Source organism: Mya arenaria, chromosome 14 (genome assembly GCF_026914265.1).
Source record: "Mya arenaria isolate MELC-2E11 chromosome 14, ASM2691426v1".
Classification (NCBI taxonomy): Eukaryota; Metazoa; Mollusca; class Bivalvia; order Myida; family Myidae; genus Mya; species Mya arenaria.
Genome location: NC_069135.1, coordinates 1,004,160 through 1,027,447, shown reverse-complemented (window position 1 = coordinate 1,027,447; position 23,288 = coordinate 1,004,160). Strand labels below are relative to the sequence as shown.

At 41.4% G+C, this 23,288-nt stretch overlaps 1 protein-coding gene across 1 annotated transcript; it reads right to left on the bottom strand.

The window, feature by feature from the left end:
• Window positions 1–3,923: 3,923 nt before the first annotated feature.
• On the bottom strand, window positions 3,924–22,394 carry LOC128215797 (uncharacterized). The gene is made up of 7 exons (XM_052922399.1): window positions 22,334–22,394; window positions 21,999–22,067; window positions 17,777–17,806; window positions 17,045–17,203; window positions 15,808–15,849; window positions 4,493–4,625; window positions 3,924–4,144 (listed from the first exon to the last, which is right to left on the bottom strand). Exons 1-7 carry the CDS (start codon window positions 22,371–22,373, stop codon window positions 3,955–3,957), a joined length of 663 nt encoding a protein of 220 aa, XP_052778359.1. The 5' UTR covers window positions 22,374–22,394; the 3' UTR covers window positions 3,924–3,954.
• Between the last annotated feature and the right edge of the window lie 894 nt (window positions 22,395–23,288).

Genomic DNA, 23,288 nt, shown 5'->3' with positions numbered 1-23,288 from the left:
ACCATTTTAGGCCGCTAGGCCGCTAACTTCACGCCGCTAGGCCGCTAAGCCGCTGAATTTGCTCGATCAACTTTTTTGAAGAAAAAAAAACAAAACAAAAAACAAACGCTTTAGAGTGATAATTTGTGCATAATAAAACAGTAAATATATCATTGTTTTAGAAGATCAGGCATGTTTAATGCTTTGAAACAGCTGACTACTCAATCGACTTTTTTGAAAAAAAATATGTTGATTATCGCTAATAGCTTCAAAGTGTTAATTTGTGCATTCAAACAGTTAATACGTCATTGTTTTAGAAGAAAATGCATGTAAACATGCTTTAAATTGGAAACCATATTAGGCCGCTAGGCCGCTAACTTCACGCCGCTAGGCCGCTAGGCCGCTGAAGTGCTTGATCGACTTTTTTTTAAAAAGTTGAAAAACGGTTCAGAGTGATAATTTGTGCATAAAAACAGTTAATATGTCATTGTTTTAGAAGAAAATGCATGTATACATGGTTTTAAATAGGAAACCATTTTTAGGCCGCTAGGCCGCTAGGCCGCCAGGTCGCTAACTTCACGCCGCTAGGCCGCTAAGCCGCTGAATTGCTCGATCGACTTTTTTTGGAAAAAAATGAAAAACGCTTCAGAGTGATAAATTGTGCATAAAAGCAGTAAATACATCATTGTTTTAGAAGAACAGGCATGTTTAATGCTTTGAATTAGCTGACTGCTTTATCGACGTTTTTGGAAAAAAAAACTGTTGATAATCGCTCCAATGTGTTAATTTGTGCATCAAAACAGTTAAAATTTCATTGTTTTAGAAGAAAATGCATGTACACATGCTTTGAAAGAGGATTCAATTTAGGCCGCTAGGCCGTTAATTTCACGCCGCTGGAAGCGACATGTGCATTCGAGTCAAGTGTTAATGACGATATAGACCATTAACAATTGCTTGGAAATAGAAAAAATAATTAGGCCGCTAGGCCGCTAGGCCGCCAACTTCACGCCGCTAGGCCGCCAGGCCGCTAACTTCACGCCGCTAGGCCGTTAGGCCGCTAGGCCGCTAACTTCACGCCGCTAGGCCGCTAGGCCGCTAGGCCGCTAACTGCACGTACATCTTTTACCAGTAGTTTTTAGGCTGAACGAGAAAGTGATTATGTGCCGCGTTGAAAACATAAATATAAACATCCGTAACATGCAGCACAGATTTCAAAATTGCGAAAAAAATCTCTTAAAAGTTTTCGTTCATTCTCCGTGAGTTCAAAACAACTAAATAGAGTGAGAAAGTCCCATCCATGCCTGTTACCAGGACGCCAAGGCCGCGTTCGACAAAGTATGGATTTCCGGTCTACTCCACAAGCAAAATTCAACACAACGACCACCTCTCAAGAACGTTCCGAATTGCACAGGGCTCGAGGCAAGGCTCATAGAAATTATATCACCAATTAAAAATGAAACAAAACATGTCGTGTTTGTTTGTGTAAGAGCGTGTTGAAAAATAACAAAGAACAATAAAAAAAAGTCTTAAATTGTGTAATTGCAAAACCTAGAGGCAAAGAAGCGGCTAACGAAATTTTAATGGCACATTTATTGAAAGCAAAAGAAAAAAACAGCTAGTTAACAAATGACAACCTCTGCGCTTTTCATATTCGGCATTTTTGGGTTTGCCGATAAATAATGTGGGGGAGAAAAGCGTATTCAAACTCTCACACGCCCAGGCCGGAAAATGCACTCGGAACGTGTCGGTGAGAAGGGAATGCAGAATTTCATAAACATCGAAAAGATATAGTTCAAAGCGTTAAACCTTTCATCATTTTCAAAAGAAATAACTTGTTTTGAAAAACTCTATAGCTTTCACAACTCATTTTACCACAGAGCCTAGCATGCTCTAAAATTGGATTTTTTTTAATCTGTTAGATTTATAATTATTTTCTCATAGATTGAATTGATAGATGTTGGGGTGGTAGTTGAAACATTTGTTTAAAGTTGTTTTTTTTGATGTTGCCTTTTAATCCGTGCTGCATGTTACGGATGTTCATTTTCATATTCTCAACGCGGGGCATAATCACTTTCTGATAAAGCTTAAAAACTACTGGTAAAAGAGATATCGCCCTGTAGTTGTTTGTGACTGGCTGTTTTCATCCGCTGTTATACCCGATTATTGTATTCCTTCCAAAGGCTTTAAGTCATGTACAACTTTCAGCGCAAATCATACTCCACAGCGCCATAATTAGAGGAATTGCGCCAGCGATGCTATAAATCAATGCATTTTTCCTTTCTAGAATGAGGGTAAAAGTTATGGTGTGTACCTGCGTAAGTATTATACAGAACTGTTTCAATAGCATGCGATAGAATGTTCTTACGATGAGTCTAAACACCTGAGTGTAGTTGAAATGCTGGCAAATCTTAAAACATGTTCAAGTCCGAATCAGGAGAAAATGTCCTGGCAAAACACTTCGCACAATTATGAAATGAAATCGAAGTCAACCTGTAGCAAAACAGATCTTAGACGGCACCACAGTCTCCGATTTTCGAAATATGTATATTTAATAAAAAAAATATCAGATGAAATGTAAGTCATACTCACGTGTGTACAAATAAACAAGTCATACCTGTACAACGGAAGTGTCGACAGGTCATTTTCTTTGCAACATCGATGACGGGTGGAGTTTGCGTTAAGTAGGCCTAATTTTAGTCACTAAAGTGTTGTAATAAAAGGACCGATTGTCAGACCGACCACTATATTTTTTGTTCAGGGCTGTAAATATCAACTACAAGCAACTAGCACGAGCATCACCCATTCAAACAGGCTCTGTCCCACCAACCCCAAAGAGTCTCGAAATCAGCGGAGTGCATTATGAAATCCCTATGTATATTGTTAATAGAAATGTTGTTTTTCATGTATTGCTATATGTTTGCTTTTCCTTAATATTTCAACCAAATTGAGTTCGTTACCAACTTCATAAGGTCATTAAAATGCAAAAAAAATGGTTGAGGTCACAGTTATGAGTAATACATCTTGTACATTTTACTAAGCAAATTGTTCAACTTGTACACCAGAAATGTATCAATATAATCTATAATAAGGGCATATTTATATTTCTAACAGAGTAGCAACAATTACAATTCTGGAGCCTGATAAGTGGTAGAATGAGATAAGAAAGTTATAGAGTTATCACTTCAGTAGTTTCGAGAAACTAAGGCCCGGCCATCTTTTCGATTATTATTTTTCTATTGAAAATGATGAAAGGTTTAAAGCTTTGAATTCATTATATTAGTGGTTTATGGACTTATGCTGCATAAAGGGTCCAGCCATGATGTGTTCTAATTGTAATGGGTGAAGTAAGTTAGCAGTGATATGAATATGTATTATGCTTACGATATTTAATTATGCCCTACTCCAAGACTTGGAAGACAAGCCACAGCTACGCGCAATTTATGCCCTACTCCAAAAATTTAAACATGCCGACGACGACACCTCTTTTAGTTATTAATAAGCTTCTACATTTTGCGTTTACACCATGTGCAAATATCAAAACGCTGCAACTTACGGTATTTATCAGACCCTTATGTCAAGGGCCCTTGCTACAACAGCTTTATGTAAATTGCGTTTCGTTGAATATAAGCCAGTAAGAAATGTCTGAGCAATAAGACAAATAAAATTGGGGCATACGGACCATTAAACGGAGTCGACAAATCAGCAACAACATGCTACTTTGAAATCGGTGTATTAAGATTTGCTTTGCATGTTCATATTTGTTAAACGGTAAGCTAAAATAAATACATACTAAGTCAGAACAAACTCATAACAAAACAACACAAAACAATGCATGAATTCCGTCACCATTCAGATTATAGCGATCGCTGTATTTATTTAAGAAAATTTACAACTAACTACAATCATTTCACAAAATAAATAAATATGCTACAAGATCATACAAGATATGAGTTCGCTTTGCTTCGTGTCCATTTTCTATTTATCGGGTGGCGTATAAAGCGTTCCAGGTTTGGGTACAACGTCAGCGTTGCAGTTCTCCGTCGTGCAACAGAACGTACAGTGAATGTATTTGTTTACGTTGCCGTTGGGATTGTACGTCTGGCAGTCAGGGTCGTCGGATGTTTTGCCCCACCACTCGGTGTTACACTCATGTAACGTACCGCATCTGTGCAAAACAAAAGAACGGATTAAACACTGGTGAACCCTTTTTAAAAAATAACAAGCTATATTGCCATGGATGGAGGGCATCAGTTAGACGATAACTATTCAATTCTTTAAGTGTTAGCATGTTGGCGACTTTTATAACGTCAATATTTTTATACAAAACGCAATAGATGTATCCTTTGATCCCACCAAATGTTAACAGTTACGTCAGAATAAACGTATGAGTTCGGACGTCTCGGAACAATCCGTTATATCGACTTTTTACCTTGCAATAAGTCGGATATTTGTTTCAGGTCGGAAATTGTTCGATACTTGTTAGAGAACGAATTAAGTAAAGACTTTGTCATACCTTCGAATTATGGTTTTGGAGCCGTCAGCGGTATTGGTTACCTCGTTTATGCAGTATGGTTCCGGGCACGACGCGACGTGGTGCAGTTGGAAACACAGTGGGAGGACGTTGTTGCACACTGTACAACTGATACCTGAATAATAGATCTAATTTTGTAAGACCAAGCGGCCAAATATTTATATATTCTTTTATCTAGAGTTAGCATGCACTTAACGACTGAGATTCTGCGACGTCAGACTACAGATTTAGATGTATAGATATACTCATAGATATACTTACTGAAATATCGCTATCAATCAATGTTGAAATTTCCGCTCTGTATTTGTCTGTTTACATTTTCACGTTTGCAAACAAACTTGGTTTAATGACAGCTGTTTCGCTGCAAGACAGGAAGTTTGCCGTCAGACTATAAGTATATTCGATAGTCAAGAGTGTAAAATAGGTTCATCCCGTCCCGAGAGTAGGGTGTTTTGCGGAAACGAGGTTTACCGAGTTTCCGCAAAACACCCTGCGCGAGGGCTGGAATGAACCTATCTTACACGAGGGGCTATGGAAGATGATTTTTCTCCCTCAGTTAAACAAAATAAAGTAAAAATGTATTTTTACTGGTTGTCATGAATATGCGCGAAGTGATTCAAATTATGTTAATAGTCAAATCGGTATTTAAATAGTTCTGAGGATAGTGAAGCATTATTTCTTGAAAGGTGCTTAAAAACTGTTTTATGGTGACATTTGAAGCGAGAAATAATTAATAAGCATTCTCAATCTTGTCACAAGACAAGGTTTCTATGATGCTACAGACAAGAGGCTTCAACAAGGGAGGTAATTACAATGTGATGACCATTAAAAAGAAGTTCCATACGGGTACTTGTTTATCCTTGCCCGTGGGCAAGATAAGAATAACAAGCATGGTAAAATTTTGGGATCTACTTATCTGAGGTGGGAGAAATTTATTTAGTTTTTGTTCAGAATAAAACGGATATTAACCGCCATAGCATCGCACGCGCTAGGTCAATGTATAATCAATCAACGGCGGAGTGATTGTACGAAATATCACATCTCGCAAACATTCAATTTTGTTTACTTCTTGCTCTATTATGTAAATAAGATGTGAAATAAATATCTCATTTCTCCCCCTTTTGACAAACAAAAACATAGTGGCTTCTTGATTCTACAATCAGTAATGTTCCACGGTCATGTTCCTATTCCATATCCAAGCCTTCTCCCTTCCTTGGCACCAAACCGTTCTCAAGCATAGCTGTTATGTTATCTAGCTTTCCATTATCATCTTGATCATCCAAGAAGCTTCTTCTGTGACGCCCTCAAACAAGATGGACTATTTGTTATCTCTTCTTGTGTAAACTTGATAATAAGGTAATAATCATGATATCCTTCCCATCAAGCTTAATGTCGAATCTTTGCTTGCCGTCAGATACGACATTGAACCCGGACTCGAAATTGCTAAATTCCTATTCAAACAATTCATTTTCCCTGACACGCGAATCAGTAAGACTTTCCCGGTTGTGCACACCAGTATAACCTTCCTAAAATGGCTCTTTGAAAATGCCTTCCCGAATAACATCGGTAGTTCCCTGATACTTTTCACTCCTGAGTGCCTTCCCGACTGACAAGGTCGGTTTTATCTCCCTGGTGATTTACATCAGTGGTTTCCTGTTTTGATGAGAAGTTCCCTGATAAATTTACCCCCGAGTGCCTTCCCGACTGTCAAGTCGGTTTTATCTCCCTGGTACCTTTGATCAGAAGTTCCCTGATAACCTTTACCCCTGAGTGCCTTCCCGACAGACAAGTAGATTTTATGTCCCTGGTACCTTTGATCAGAAGTTCCCTGATAACCTTTACCCCTGAGTGTCTTCCCGACAGACAAGTCGGTTTTATCTCCCTGGTACCTTTGATCAGAAGTTCCCTGATAACCTTTACCCCTGATTGCCTTCCCGACAGACAAGTCGGTTTTATCTCCCTGGTACCTTTGATCAGAAGTTCCCTGATAACCTTTACCCCTGAGTGTCTTCCCGACAGACAAGTCGGTTTTATCTCCCTGGTACCTTTGATCAGAAGTTCCCTGATAACCTTTACCCCTGATTGCCTTCCCGACAGACAAGTCGGTTTTATCTCCCTGGTACCTTTGATCAGAAGTTCCCTGATAACCTTTACCACTGAGTGCCTTCCCGACAGACAAGTCGGTTTTATCTCCCTGGTACCTTTGATCAGAAGTTCCCTGATAACCTTTACCACTGAGTGCCTTCCCGACAGACAAGTAGATTTTATCTCCCTGGTACCTTTGATCAGAAGTTCCCTGATAACCTTTACCACTGAGTGCCTTCCCGACAGACAAGTAGATTTTATCTCCCTGGTACCTTTGATCAGAAGTTCCCTGATAACCTTTACCACTGAGTGCCTTCCCGACAGACAAGTCGGTTTTATCTCCCTGGTACCTTTGATCAGAAGTTCCTTGATAACCTTTACCACTGAGTGCCTTCCCGACAGACAAGTCGGTTTTATCTCCCTGGTACCTTTGATCAGAAGTTCCCTGATAACCTTTACCCCTGAGTGCCTTCCCGACAGACAAGTCGGTTTTATCTCCCTGGTACCTTTGATCAGTAGTTCCCTGATAACCTTTACCACCGAGTGCCTTCCCGACAGACAAGTCGGTTTTATCTCCCTGGTACCTTTGATCAGTAGTTCCCTGATAGCCTTTACCCCTGAGTGTATTCCCGACAGACAAGTCGGTTTTATCTCCCTGGTACCTTTGATCAGAAGTTCCCTGATAACCTTTACCACTGAGTGCCTTCCCGACAGACAAGTCGGTTTTATCTCCCTGGTACCTTTGATCAGAAGTTCTCTGATAATATTTACCCCTGAGTGCCTTCCCGACAGACAAGTCGGTTTTATCTCCCTGGTACCTTTCATCAATAGTTCCCTGATAACCTTTACCCCTGAGTGCCTTCCCGACAGACAAGTCGATTTTATCTCCCTGGTACCTTTGATCAGAAGTTCCCTGATAACCTTTACCACTGCGTGCCTTCCCGACAGACAAGTCGATTTTATCTCCCTGGTACCTTTCATCGGTAGTTCCCTGATAACCTTTACCACTGAGTGCCTTCCCGACAGACAAGTCGGTTTTATCTCCCTGGTACCTTTCATCAGTAGTTCCCTGATAGCCTTTACCACTGAGTGCCTTCCCGACAGACAAGTCGGTTTTATCTCCCTGGTACCTTTGATCAGAAGTTCCCTGATAACCTTTACCACTGAGTGCCTTCCCGACAGACAAGTCGATTTTATCTCCCTGGTACCTTTGATCAGAAGTTCCCTGATAACCTTTACCCCTGAGTGCCTTCCCGACAGACAAGTCGGTTTTATCTCCCTGGTACCTTTGATCAGAAGTTCCCTGATAATCTTTACCACTGAGTGCCTTCCCGACAGACAAGTCGATTTTATCTCCCTGGTACCTTTGATCAGTAGTTCCCTGATAACCTTTACCCCTGAGTGCCTTCCCGACAGACAAGTCGGTTTTATCTCCCTGGTACCTTTGATCATAAGTTCCCTGATAACCTTTACCACTGAGTGCCTTCCCGACAGACAAGTCGGTTTTATCTCCCTGGTACCTTTGATCAGTAGTTCCCTGATAACCTTTACCACCGAGTGCCTTCCCGACAGACAAGTCGGTTTTATCTCCCTGGTACCTTTACACAGAAGTTCCCTGATAACCTTTACCCCTGAGTGCCTTCCCGACAGACAAGTCGGTTTTATCTCCCTGGTACCTTTGATCAGAAGTTCCCTGATAACCTTTACCACTGAGTGCCTTCCCGACAGACAAGTCGGTTTTATCTCCCTGGTACCTTTCATCAGAAGTTCCCTGATAACCTTTACCCCTGAGTGTATTCCCGACAGACAAGTCGGTTTTATCTCCCTGGTACCTTTGATCAGTAGTTCCCTGATAACCTTTACCCCTGAGTGCCTTCCCGACAGACAAGTCGGTTTTATCTCCCTTGTACCTTTGATCAGTAGTTCCCTGATAACCTTTACCACTGAGTGCCTTCCCGACAGACAAGTCGGTTTTATCTCCCTGGTACCTTTGATCAGTAGTTCCCTGATAACCTTTACCACTGCGTGCCTTACCGACAGACAAGTCGGTTTTATCTCCCTGGTACCTTTGATCAGAAGTTCCCTGATAACCTTTACCACTGAGTGCCTTCCCGACAGACAAGTCGGTTTTATCTCCCTGGTACCTTTGATCAGTAGTTCCCTGATAACCTTTACCACTGAGTGTATTCCCGACAGACAAGTCGGTTTTATCTCCCTGGTACCTTTGATCAGTAGTTCCCTGATAATATTTACCCCCGAGTGCCTTCCCGACAGACAAGTCGATTTTATCTCCCTGGTACCTTTGATCAGTAGTTCCCTGATAACCTTTACCTCTGAGTGCCTTCCCGACAGACAAGTCGGTTTTATCTCCCTGGTACCTTTGATCAGTAGTTCCCTGATAACCTTTACCACTGAGTGTATTCCCGACATACAAGTCGGTTTTATCTCCCTGGTACCTTTGATAAGTAGTTCCCTGATAATATTTACCCCCGAGTGCCTTCCCGACAGACAAGTCGATTTTATCTTCCTGGTACCTTTGATCAGTAGTTCCCTGATAACCTTTACCTCTGAGTGCCTTCCCGACAGATAAGTCAGTTTCATCTCCCTGGTACCTTTGATCAGTAGTTCCCTGATAACCTTTACCACTGAGTGTATTCCCGACAGACAAGTCGGTTTTATCTCCCTGGTACCTTTGATCAGTAGTTCCCTGATAACCTTTACCACTGAGTGCCTTCCCGACAGACAAGTCGGTTTTATCTCCCTGGTACCTTTCATCAGAAGTTCCCTGATAACCTTTACCCCTGAGTGTATTCCCGACAGACAAGTCGGTTTTATCTCCCTGGTACCTTTGATCAGTAGTTCCCTGATAACCTTTACCCCTGAGTGCCTTCCCGACAGACAAGTCGGTTTTATCTCCCTTGTACCTTTGATCAGTAGTTCCCTGATAACCTTTACCACTGAGTGTCTTCCCGACAGACAAGTCGGTTTTATCTCCCTGGTACCTTTGATCAGTAGTTCCCTGATAACCTTTACCACTGCGTGCCTTACCGACAGACAAGTCGGTTTTATCTCCCTGGTACCTTTGATCAGAAGTTCCCTGATAACCTTTACCACTGAGTGCCTTCCCGACAGACAAGTCGGTTTTATCTCCCTGGTACCTTTGATCAGTAGTTCCCTGATAACCTTTACCACTGAGTGTATTCCCGACAGACAAGTCGGTTTTATCTCCCTGGTACCTTTGATCAGTAGTTCCCTGATAATATTTACCCCCGAGTGCCTTCCCGACAGACAAGTTAATTTTATCTCCCTGGTACCTTTGATCAGAAGTTCCCTGATAACCTTTACCTCTGAGTGCCTTCCCGACAGACAAGTCGGTTTTATCTCCCTGGTACCTTTGATCAGTAGTTCCCTGATAACCTTCACCACTGAGTGTATTCCCGACAGACAAGTCGGTTTTATCTCCCTGGTACCTTTGATAAGTAGTTCCCTGATAATATTTACCCCCGAGTGCCTTCCCGACAGACAAGTCGATTTTATCTTCCTGGTACCTTTGATCAGTAGTTCCCTGATAACCTTTACCTCTGAGTGCCTTCCCGACAGATAAGTCGGTTTCATCTCCCTGGTACCTTTGATCAGTAGTTCCCTGATAACCTTTACCACTGAGTGTATTCCCGACAGACAAGTCGGTTTTATCTCCCTGGTACCTTTGATCAGTAGTTCCCTGATAACCTTTACCCCTGAGTGCCTTCCCGACAGACAAGTCGGTTTTATCTCCCTGGTACCTTTGATCAGAAATTCCCTGATAACCTTTACCCCTGAGTGTATTCCCGACAGACAAGTCGGTTTTATCTCCCTGGTACCTTTGATCAATAGTTCCCTGATAACCTTTACCCCTGAGTGTATTCCCGACAGACAAGTCGGTTTTATCTCCCTGGTACCTTTGATCAGTAGTTCCCTGATAATATTTACCCCCGAGTGCCTTCCCGACAGACAAGTCGATTTTATCTCCCTGGTACCTTTGATCAGTAGTTCCCTGATAACCTTTACCTCTGAGTGCCTTCCCGACAGATAGGTCGGTTTTATCTCTCTGGTACCTTTGATCAGTAGTTCCCTGATAACCTTTACCCCTGAGTGCCTTCCCGACAGACAAGTCGGTTTTATCTCCCTGGTACCTTTGATCAGAAGTTCCCTGATAACCTTTACCCCTGAGTGTATTCCCGACAGACAAGTCGGTTTTATCTCCCTGGTACCTTTGATCAGTAGTTCCCTGATAACCTTTACCCCTGAGTGTATTCCCGACAGACAAGTCGGTTTTATCTCCCTGGTACCTTTGATCAGTAGTTCCCTGATAGCCTTTACCACTGAGTGCCTTCCCGACAGACAAGTCGGTTTTATCTCCCTGGAACCTTTGATCAGAAGTTCCCTGATAACCTTTACCCCTGAGTGCCTTCCTGACAGACAAGTCGGTTTTATCTCCCTGGTATCTTTGATCAATAGTTCCCTGATAACCTTTACCCCTGAGTGCCTTCCCGACAGACAAGTCGATTTTATCTCCCTGGTACCTTTGATCAGAAGTTCCCTGATAACCTTTACCACTGCGTGCCTTCCCGACAGACAAGTCGATTTTATCTCCCTGGTACCTTTCATCAGTAGTTCCCTGATAACCTTTACCACTGAGTGCCTTCCCGACAGACAAGTCGGTTTAATCTCCCTGGTACCTTTCATCAGTAGTTCCCTGATAGCCTTTACCACTGAGTGCCTTCCCGACAGACAAGTCGGTTTTATCTCCCTGGTACCTTTGATCAGAAGTTCCCTGATAACCTTTACCACTGAGTGCCTTCCCGACAGACAAGTCGATTTTATCTCCCTGGTACCTTTGATCAGAAGTTCCCTGATAACCTTTACCCCTGAGTGCCTTCCCGACAGACAAGTCGGTTTTATCTCCCTGGTACCTTTGATCAGAAGTTCCCTGATAACCTTTACCACTGAGTGCCTTCCCGACAGACAAGTCGATTTTATCTCCCTGGTACCTTTGATCAGTAGTTCCCTGATAACCTTTACCCCTGAGTGCCTTCCCGACAGACAAGTCGGTTTTATCTCCCTGGTACCTTTGATCATAAGTTCCCTGATAACCTTTACCACTGAGTGCCTTCCCGACAGACAAGTCGGTTTTATCTCCCTGGTACCTTTGATCAGTAGTTCCCTGATAACCTTTACCACCGAGTGCCTTCCCGACAGACAAGTAGGTTTTATCTCCCTGGTACCTTTGATCAGAAGTTCCCTGATAACCTTTACCCCTGAGTGCCTTCCCGACAGACAAGTCGGTTTTATCTCCCTGGTACCTTTGATCAGAAGTTCTCTGATAACCTTTACCACTGAGTGCCTTCCCGACAGACAAGTCGGTTTTATCTCCCTGGTACCTTTGATCAGAAGTTCCCTGATAACCTTTACCTCTGAGTGTATTCCCGACAGACAAGTCGGTTTTATCTCCCTGGTACCTTTGATCAGTAGTTCCCTGATAACCTTTACCCCTGAGTGCCTTCCCGACAGACAAGTCGGTTTTATCTCCCTGGTACCTTTGATCAGTAGTTCCCTGATAATATTAACCCCCGAGTGCCTTCCTGACAGACAATCGATTTTATCTCCCTGGTACCTTTGATCAGTAGTTCCCTGATAACCTTTACCTCTGAGTGCCTTCCCGACAGATAAGTCGGTTTTATCTCCCTGGTACCTTTGATCAGTAGTTCCCTGATAACCTTTACCCCTGAGTGCCTTCCCGACAGACAAGTCGGTTTTATCTCCCTGGTACCTTTGATCAGAAGTTCCCTGATAACCTTTACCCCCGAGTGCCTTCCCGACAGACAAGTCGGTTTTATCTCCCTGGTACCTTTGATCAGAAGTTCCCTGATAACCTTTACCCCTGAGTGTATTCCCGACAGACAAGTCGGTTTTATCTCCCTGGTACCTTTGATCAGTAGTTCCCTGATAATATTTACCCCCGAGTGCCTTCCCGACAGACAAGTCGATTTTATCTCCCTGGTACCTTTCATCAGTAGTTCCCTGATAGCCTTTACCACTGAGTGCCTTCCCGACAGACAAGTCGGTTTTATCTCCCTGGTACCTTTGATCAGAAGTTCCCTGATAACCTTTACCACTGAGTGCCTTCCCGACAGACAAGTCGATTTTATCTCCCTGGTACCTTTGATCAGAAGTTCCCTGATAACCTTTACCCCTGAGTGCCTTCCCGACAGACAAGTCGGTTTTATCTCCCTGGTACCTTTGATCAGAAGTTCCCTGATAACCTTTACCACTGAGTGCCTTCCCGACAGACAAGTCGATTTTATCTCCCTGGTACCTTTGATCAGTAGTTCCCTGATAACCTTTACCCCTGAGTGCCTTCCCGACAGACAAGTCGGTTTTATCTCCCTGGTACCTTTGATCATAAGTTCCCTGATAACCTTTACCACTGAGTGCCTTCCCGACAGACAAGTCGGTTTTATCTCCCTGGTACCTTTGATCAGTAGTTCCCTGATAACCTTTACCACCGAGTGCCTTCCCGACAGACAAGTAGGTTTTATCTCCCTGGTACCTTTGATCAGAAGTTCCCTGATAACCTTTACCCCTGAGTGCCTTCCCGACAGACAAGTCGGTTTTATCTCCCTGGTACCTTTGATCAGAAGTTCCCTGATAACCTTTACCACTGAGTGCCTTCCCGACAGACAAGTCGGTTTTATCTCCCTGGTACCTTTGATCAGAAGTTCCCTGATAACCTTTACCTCTGAGTGTATTCCCGACAGACAAGTCGGTTTTATCTCCCTGGTACCTTTGATCAGTAGTTCCCTGATAACCTTTACCCCTGAGTGCCTTCCCGACAGACAAGTCGGTTTTATCTCCCTGGTACCTTTGATCAGTAGTTCCCTGATAATATTAACCCCCGAGTGCCTTCCTGACAGACAATCGATTTTATCTCCCTGGTACCTTTGATCAGTAGTTCCCTGATAACCTTTACCTCTGAGTGCCTTCCCGACAGATAAGTCGGTTTTATCTCCCTGGTACCTTTGATCAGTAGTTCCCTGATAACCTTTACCCCTGAGTGCCTTCCCGACAGACAAGTCGGTTTTATCTCCCTGGTACCTTTGATCAGAAGTTCCCTGATAACCTTTACCCCCGAGTGCCTTCCCGACAGACAAGTCGGTTTTATCTCCCTGGTACCTTTGATCAGAAGTTCCCTGATAACCTTTACCCCTGAGTGTATTCCCGACAGACAAGTCGGTTTTATCTCCCTGGTACCTTTGATCAGTAGTTCCCTGATAACCTTTACCCCTGAGTGTATTCCCGACAGACAAGTCGGTTTTATCTCCCTGGTACCTTTGGTCAGTAGTTCCCTGATAATATTTACCCCCGAGTGCCTTCCCGACAGACAAGTCGATTTTATCTCCCTGGTACCTTTGATCAGTAGTTCCCTGATAACCTTTACCTCTGAGTGCCTTCCCGACAGATAAGTCGGTTTTATCTCCCTGGTACCTTTCATCAGTAGTTCCCTGATAGCCTTTACCACTGAGTGCCTTCCCGACAGATAAGTCGGTTTTATCTCCCTGGTACCTTTGATCAGTAGTTCCCTGATAACCTTTACCTCTGAGTGCCTTCCCGACAGATAAGTCGGTTTTATCTTCCTGGTACCTTTGATCAGTAGTTCCCTGATAACCTTTACCCCTGAGTGCCTTCCCGACAGACAAGTCGGTTTTATCTCCCTGGTACCTTTGATCAGAAGTTCCCTGATAACCTTTACCACTGAGTGCCTTCCCGACAGACAAGTCGGTTTTATCTCCCTGGTACCTTTGATCAGAAGTTCTCTGATAATATTTACCCCTGATTGCCTTCCCGACAGACAAGTCGGTTTTATCTCCCTGGTACCTTTGATCAGAAGTTCCCTGATAACCTTTACCCCTGAGTGCCTTCCCGACAGACAAGTCGGTTTTATCTCCCTGGTACCTTTGATCAGAAGTTCCCTGATAACCTTTACCACTGAGTGTATTCCCGACAGACATGTCGGTTTTATCTCCCTGGTACCTTTGATCAGTAGTTCCCTGATAACCTTTACCCCTGAGTGTATTCCCGACAGACAAGTCGGTTTTTTCTCCCTGGTACCTTTCATCAGTAGTTCCCTGATAGCCTTTACCACTGAGTGCCTTCCCGACAGACAAGTCGGTTTTATCTCCCTGGTACCTTTGATCAGTAGTTCCCTGATAACCTTTACCCCTGAGTGTATTCCCGACAGACAAGTCGGTTTTATCTCCCTGGTACCTTTCATCAGTAGTTCCCTGATAGCCTTTACCACTGAGTGTATTCCCGACAGACAAGTCGGTTTTATCTCCCTGGTACCTTTGATCAGAAGTTCCCTGATAACCTTTACCCATGAGTGCCTTCCCGACAGACAAGTCGGTTTTATCTCCCTGGTACCTTTGATCAGAAGTTCCCTGATAACCTTTACCACTGAGTGCCTTCCCGACAGACAAGTCGGTTTTATCTCCCTGGTACCTTTGATCAGAAGTTCCCTGATAACCTTTACCACTGAGTGCCTTCCCGACAGACAAGTCGGTTTTATCTCCCTGGTACCTTTGATCAGAAGTTCCCTGATAACCTTTACCCCTGAGTGCCTTCCCTATGACCAGATATCATCAAGAACTCTCAAGACATTGTTGAATGGGTAGTCTGGGGTATTTTGACAATAAAATAAATTAATAATGTCGACAGACCTCTCCGAAGTAATGTGAACGCTTTTTCATCCAAAATCTTTATAAAAAAATGCAAAATTTGTTTTAACTCCTTACTTACCCAAAACATGTCACCAAAAATATATGTTTCACTCCCAAAATAATTGTTTCCCAAAACTAAATAAAACATGAACTTTTGAAATGTATTAGTGTTTTACCTTCCCCACCCACTTTTGCATTGTGGCAGGCCCTTTAAACAGAATTCGAAATCATTTGGTTTGATGGTTCCGGTTGTCAATTAAGACATTTTCACTTAAGTTAATTAATTCAATATCTTAGACTTTGTATAAAATTATACAGATGTTGGCAGTTTCGTTATTGTTGCTCTCAACTGGTTAACTGTCAGCTTACGCTTCTTTTTTATCGATAAAGTGCCGTGAAAACAACATCATAGCATAAGGTCTAATAAACGTTCTCCGCTCGAATAATGAATCTTACCTTGTGGCGTTGTAGTAGTGGTATGTCCATGTGTCGTTGTGTCTGCCGTAAAGAAGATATCATAATTGTCGGTATTTAGATAAAACTCCAGCGACCTTACTAACTAGGCTATAACGACTCTCATTCGTATCAAATATAATTTGATAACATTTGGTTTGATGGTTCCGGGGGTGGCGCTATAAAGGGACGTTAACAAACTAATGCATGTTAATTTTTGTCGTTTTAGACATTTTAACTTATGTTTCACTATTTTAGCAAGTCTAAAAAGAAGGTGATGAATAATTCCGACGTTGGGTTACAATATACGTTACAGTGTGGTGTGGGTTTATGACTTTCAATAGTGGAAAATCAACAGAAAGTTACCTTTTTCAGAGAAACAGGCGCGAACTGGCAGCATTATTAAATTTTGAGTTTTAAAATACTTTTTTGATCAATTTGTCTCAAAATATTCAACTGACGCCTTTTATAAGTTTATAAACTATTATTAATTATTATTATTATTATTATTATTATTATTATTATTATTATTATTATTATTATTATTATTATACGTTTCAAAGTGCTCGAAACTACGAACTGTAAATACTGTGTTTTAAAAAACACATATCTGTGTTTTAAAAAACACATATTGCATAGGCTTATTTCAAAACAGCCTTACAATTTTGTTGCAGGAGGGGTTGCCGTTGTGGAAAGTATATCCAAAACAGTGCAAATGTGTGTCTATTCCCCGTAGACCACTGTCCGAATAAATCAAACCAAAGATGACACAATACAAACCAAAACAGATAATAATAAAAACAAAAACAAAACTGTATTTTATATCAATTTAATGATATGCGATGATTCTTGATACGAACATAATTATCCGAAGATGTTGCGGGTATCAGAAAATATTTTCAATTGCCGAAAGGCCGTCCATTCACGGTATTGAAGTAAATTAAAACAGTAATGGGGATTCCGTTCTTTCGAAGTAGATTAGAATATGTTAAAACTTCGTTCGTCCAATTTTCACTCGAGTTAAGTATTTCGGCATTATAGTGCCGTGCCATTATAGTACTGTCTATGTCTGGACAGTATGAACCATACTCATTGACAACAACGATTTCTATCAGATATCAACACACATCTGTTCTCATCATTTGTGTGCAAAGATAATAACATTAAAATGGTTGATGTTTGTAAAATGATTGAAGTTACGCCAAACATTGTCGGTTACGGATGTCAACGATAAACATACCAGGAGATGGACATGTTCCAACCAGAGGGGTGAGGATGGACCATGGGAGGAGAAGGCACTTCCGGTTGTTGCCGGAAATACAACACTCTTGTGTCTCCTGCTCGTACCCAGACACGCACGTGGTCGCGCAGGCCGCATATTGCTCCCAGCTCGCCCATTCTGCTCAAATATATATATGGATAAAACGTGTCGGAGTAGCAAACATGTACCGAACACTATATAGCTGGTCCTTTATGTCACTTTAGAACGCCGACCTATACAAACTCAAGATTGGCCTATCTTATTTGTAGATACTATTTCTTGAAATGCCAAAATTGATTTATGAACAATAATTTAGTTTGTAATTTCATGCAATTCAAACAAAACAGATTGTGTTAAAGAGCGCAATGATATAAGTAATGATATAAGTAATACAAGACCGATGTCTGCAATTGCCTTCTGTAAACAAAATTGTTCCATTGCAATATTGTAAGTTACGTGGTTAGTAGGTGACACAATATGGGATATGGGTCAAAGGAAACCATATCGTAACGTATATATCACGTCGACAATCTGTTTACATTAATCAAGACACCAACACAATTGGGAAGTGTTTCGTTTATTCGTCGGACTCGGAAAAGAGACGCCATTTTGGTACGATCACAAGTACATTTCATGGCCGACAGAGTAAGTTCATCCTGACCAAAGCGTAGGGTGTTTTGCGGATACGAGGTTTACGTGATTTTTACTTACGTGAATCTAGTAGATATCTTTTCGAAGACCCTACAATAACAATTTGATTTTAACAGTGTGTGCTACCAAGTGATACATTACGTCGTATATGTTACGTCGGGAGGCAACAATTTGCTTCAAATGAAGTCTTAAATCAAAGATAACTTCATTTTTTATGACGCAATTTATCACGTGGTATACACACACAGTTAAAGTGACACTCTTATTCAAAATCAATACATACACATGTAAAACAAACATAAATTTTGAGTGAAACACCCTCAACTGCTTACTAAATAATGCATTTATGGAAAATAAATATTACTGTTAACAATATTGTATCCGTGTATTTTATAGCTGGAAACGCAAAAATTTTAAATGATTGGCGAATGCTAAAAGATTAACTGCGATCTACCATGGTCTCATAAGGTAGCAATATTGTGTTTTCTGCACATTTCTTTTAAATTAAACTCAGTATCTTTCAAAAGAAACATTGTTTTCGACATTTGGTCATCCGTTTTGGTATATTAAAACCATTGTATTAAATGTGTTAAATCTTATTTGGGAGAAAAAGTGCATCTTTAAGAGTTACAAAAAAGAATATTATTTTCAAATTGTTTAGTATAATTAAATCTCTCTCTTCATTTGAAGTGTTGCATACACTAACATGAATTAAATATATAACGGATAATTCTTTGTTCATTGAAAGATAACAATATATATTAAGTGAAATGAGCAACAAAACTTTAACTATTATGACATTTCCGAGCGGTATAGGAATCGTTTATTTATCAAACTTGCAAACCAAAATATAATGAATAATTAGCTACAAACGATTGTAAAATGATTTGAGTTCGAGCAAAACCAGCTTCTAAATATTACAGTGAAATCACAGTTTGACTTTACTTCCAATCTCCTTGTCTTGATCTGTTTATAACTACTACATTATCTATGCATGTATGCTTATTAAATCATTAAATGTCAGTAATCACATTCGCCCATCTGTAATTGTTCACATGTCTCCTGAGTTTCAACTTATTCCAGTTTGTAACTGTTGGCTGCTTTTCGTGCTAGAGCTGTGATAGCGCAATGTTTTAATCCTATACACAAACGGCACTTGCGTTAGCAAAGCTCTATGTCTGGCGATCCAACTGTACTAAAGGTATAACTCACTTTTAATTCGACGTCAGCTATATTACTCACATAATTCCATGAAAATAGTATTAACAGTGAGATAGCTACCCCGGAAGAAGTTTATTTTCATTATTACTTAGACGTGCACCCGCGTATAGTACTGTCACACGGGACCCCCTTTAATCGCCTTCCCGGAAGAAGTTTATTTTCATTATTACTTAGAAGGGGAGATCAAATATGCGACCCCTTGATTGGCAGTCAAGTATCTTGTCGCTAACTCACGGTACCGCCACAAATACTCATTCGGTGAGTGCTCCGATATGATTGTTAGTTATGTTAGGTTTTTGTAGTAAAGTTCACAGGCAAAAAGTAACACTGGTTAGAGCTACCCCCAGTTCATTAGCATGCACCAGTGTATAGCACTGCCATACAGGACCCCCATTTAACGTCCTTCCTTGAATACAATTAGTATTATGTTTAGTGGTGCGGAAGGGAATTGAGCCTGCGGCCCCTGGATTGGCTGTCAAGTGTTTAACCACTACACCGTGGACCCTCCACTCCGCCACAAATAGACGAATCGTGTGACGAATCGATGTTATATACCCTGTGTTCAACCATGCAAGCGTTGTACTCCTGTTCAGTATTAATGCATGCTGCTTCTGCAAGCCATCCAGATGATGAGGCAGAGGCTCAGAATAAGATGTTCTTTGTCGCAAAAACAACGGGGAATGATCGACTTCTCCCCTTATCAATTTCTATGATAATTAACACGGGAAGCGATCCCGATACTGAGAATAGGGATAACGAATGGTATTATTTCTGTTCGGATCATCTGTGTGAAATCATGCAGCGGGTCAATGTCCTTGTTTCCAAAAGGACAAGTACCTACCCCCCCCCCCCCTAATTCTTGTATTGTCTTTCTATGCAAATGCTGCTTCTTATGTAGCAGCTAGGGATGCATCGGCAAATCCACTCGAACCAGGCTGATTTGTCACTACCTACTAGTTTACTCTGTTGGGATAGGTAGGCAGCTGCGCCTCACTAGGCCTTCACCGAGGGATGAAATAGCATTGCAAGAGCAGGTTGGTGCCCGAGAACTATCGGCCACCGATCAAGAGCGATTCCACCAGGAACAACACGGCTAGTCGCATGGAGACTGGGCTGTCATCAAACCGGCCACATTGTAACCCAAACAGGTAGTAAACCGTTAGTTGAGAGGCGAGAACCTGAAGCTGTGTGAAGGGTTAGCCATCTCCAGGGGTAGAGCAATATGCTCGCCGTCAGCGGGGTACCATCACCGAGATGTCACAGTCGCACTGCGAGTTGAAAAGTATCTAAAGAGCTACTGTCGGCATAAAGTTCACCCGGCAGTACCGCCATTATTATTTGAGGTTAGGATTAACTGTTCATTTGAGGTTTACTTGGTTGATGTGGTTTCGGGAGTCATGGTGTCAGTTATAGTTAAGTGATTGATCGGGTATTTCCGTATCATAATATAAGTAGTTAACTCTTGAATGTCAAGTACAAGATTGTTAAAGCCCCAGGGAACAACTCTAGGGCTTGGCAATGACTGTTCACATGAAGGAAGAGACATTAGGGGCTTGCAGTATGGAGCCACAGCCAGACGTTGGCAGGCAGTGTTAAGGAAACCGGCCAACCAAACCTGGCTTATTTTTGACACCATAACTTGATAAAGAAAAGATGCTAAACGCTAAAATCCGGCTCAACGCGACTGGTTGCCAGGCGTCAGCATTGTCAAGGAAGACAAATGGTGACGATAATACGGGTTTCCAAGGTGTGAACGCTTCAAGGACCACTTACTTGCTAAAAGACGCGAGTTGATCTGATCAGGGTTTTCCAAAGAGGCATAGACAATGGTCTGGCTTAGAATGTGGAGAAAAGCCACCACCAAGGCATGGTCATACACACAGGGAATTCCGTCGCCAAACGTAGCACCTTGCACGGTGTGTTGATGTAGCGATATACTTAGACCCCAGGTCCATATGTGAAGCAACCAAGATGGCAAACACAAGGCTTGGGGAGCTAGATGTTAGCGCTCCAGTTACCCGGGTCCTGGCACCGCTCCCTCCCCACCCTTTCCATTCGGAGCTCCTCGGCCATTTTTATCGAAAACAACATCGGATGTACATGTATGCCGGCACATCATGCAGTTAAAGTAGTTCGTATTATTTTCAATTCATTCTATCATTAATAATAAATGTAATGTTTTAGAGTTGCATTTATTGATCTTAGTTTAAATTGATTGCCAGTGAAGTGTTTTATTGCAAACATAATTGAGATTCCCAAAAGTTAAGTCATAACGTTTAACTTCTAAATAATATTACTACGCGATCTACTTACAGCGGACTTAAACGTACCGCATTTTGAGTATGTTAACCGTCCAAATACATCCGAGGTTGTTTTTGATAAAAATGGCCGAGGAGTTTCGAATGCACCCTTTCTGGCTTTTTCGAAGAAAACTGGGGTAGGTGTGGTGATTCTCTCTTGCTTAGTATGTTGTAGTATGTTTGTAAGAACCAGGCGCCCGGTTAGATCTATCGGTTAGAATGCCATGCTAGTTCAATATTACATTCGCAATAAGGGTAAGTGTGTTCTTCTCTGTGTTTCCCATAACGTCTTTCACTTCCAATAGTATAATTATGGACAGAACATCTAAATGGCGCCAAGAAGACGCTTGGTTAGTGACGTCAGCAGGTGCATTATTGGTAACTCGGCATCGAACGTAGAAACAAACAAAAGGCCACGAATTTTCTACGAATACATTATTTGACAATTCATAACCTTGATTCAAATCATTTAAACATCATGCATCGATCTTTAAAAATATGTGTATATATATTAAATCATATAGTTCAGTGACACCGAAACATTATTACCCTTTGTTTAACTTTAAAAAACCGTCGTCTTTGGACGTCAACACAGTTAACCCTTTTTAAGGCAAATCAGCTATATTTACTGATAGAACTAACGATCTTACGATCTCACGTACATATATATGCCTATTTTCGTTACACATATAGTATCCAAGATTAAAATATCTGTGTTTACGAGGTAAACACTGCAGGGAAGAGTTTAAAAAGCGACATACCTCTCAAAGTTAAATCACAACTGATACCAGTTCGTGTCCATAGTTCGCAGAAAACGAAGAGAATAAAAACTGAAGAAAAAAGCAAGCACCACATGAAAGAGATCTAACACAAATAGTTATCGGCATAAAAGGCATTATTAACAACAACAATATAATCAGACAAAAACTATAAGAGAGCATACATATTTTAGTATAAAACGTTAATTCTCCCCTTTGACGCGTTTGTTGTTGTTGTTGTTTTTCTCCAAAAGATAACTCAATTGTCTTCATTCAATCTGAAGTAAATTATAGTTTCTCTTTCCATTCGGATATGTAAGGCATTTAATATAACTTACAAAATAAATTGCCATTGCTGTTCACGAAAGATCTTGCCATTTTTAGTTTACGTTTAGTCGTCTTATCAGTAACTTGTCTTATCTGCGTAACTAGTTTTCGAAATTCGTTCAGGATCGAAATATTGCTGCATAAGACGATACGTATCAATATGCACTACTTCTTACACCCTCAGAGGTTTAATCTACATATAGATCAACATATTACATTATAGGAACATTGGGATTTAGCACACCAAGAAATTACAATAACACTAAACCCTTACGTCCCATAAGACATGAAGACATGAAATCAATTTAATAAAAATAATAGACAAAAGACAGAAAGAAGTATATTTATTCCGCCGACAGCAGAATTTGATCCTGGGTACTGTAAGTCTACAATAAGGGACCATATCCACTAAACCACTGTTTAGAAACGTTGCACATAACATAGATTAGCATACAGACAGGGAAAAACTTGTAAAGTTATTTATGATTGAGAAGATAAAAATGGCTCAGGAAGTTGTGCACAGTCTAAAACAAGACCGGGTGCATCGTCTTGGTGCCGCTCCTGTACTTCCGGAACAACGGGCTTTCCAAGAAGCATACTGGAGGTCAACAGCGACCGGAAATGGGAATGAAAGACCAACCGGAGCATTGGGAACGGGGCGTCGAAGCCTGGTAGACGCATTGTGTGCATGTTTCGTTCATGTTCATGCTCATGTTCAGGTACAATGAGATGGACCTTTAAAACTTATGTTTCCGAACAACTCCTGCCAGAATCGCTCCTATTTAGAAAGGGAGAGCAGGATACGGGGAACCAAGCAAAGGTGTTGTATGACACCTTGTACGTTAACGGGAGATCGATAGCGTACACAAAGTGAGAGTGGACTTGTTAGATGAGATATTAATGACAGAGAAACTATAATTATATTTACACCCTAAACATTACTTACTTATCAATGACTTGGTTTCA

Excerpts from the sequence above, each read along its gene's own strand:
- LOC128215797 (XM_052922399.1), bottom strand. The coding sequence starts at position 22,373 with ATGGCAAGATCTTTCGTGAACAGCAATGGCAATTTATTTT. Across the intron at positions 17,204-17,776 it reads AAGATATCTACTAGATTCAC|AATGGGCGAGCTGGGAGCAA; the intron begins GTAAGTAAAAAT and ends ATATTTGAGCAG. Across the intron at positions 4,145-4,492 it reads TCCAAAACCATAATTCGAAG|ATGCGGTACGTTACATGAGT; the intron begins GTATGACAAAGT and ends TGTTTTGCACAG.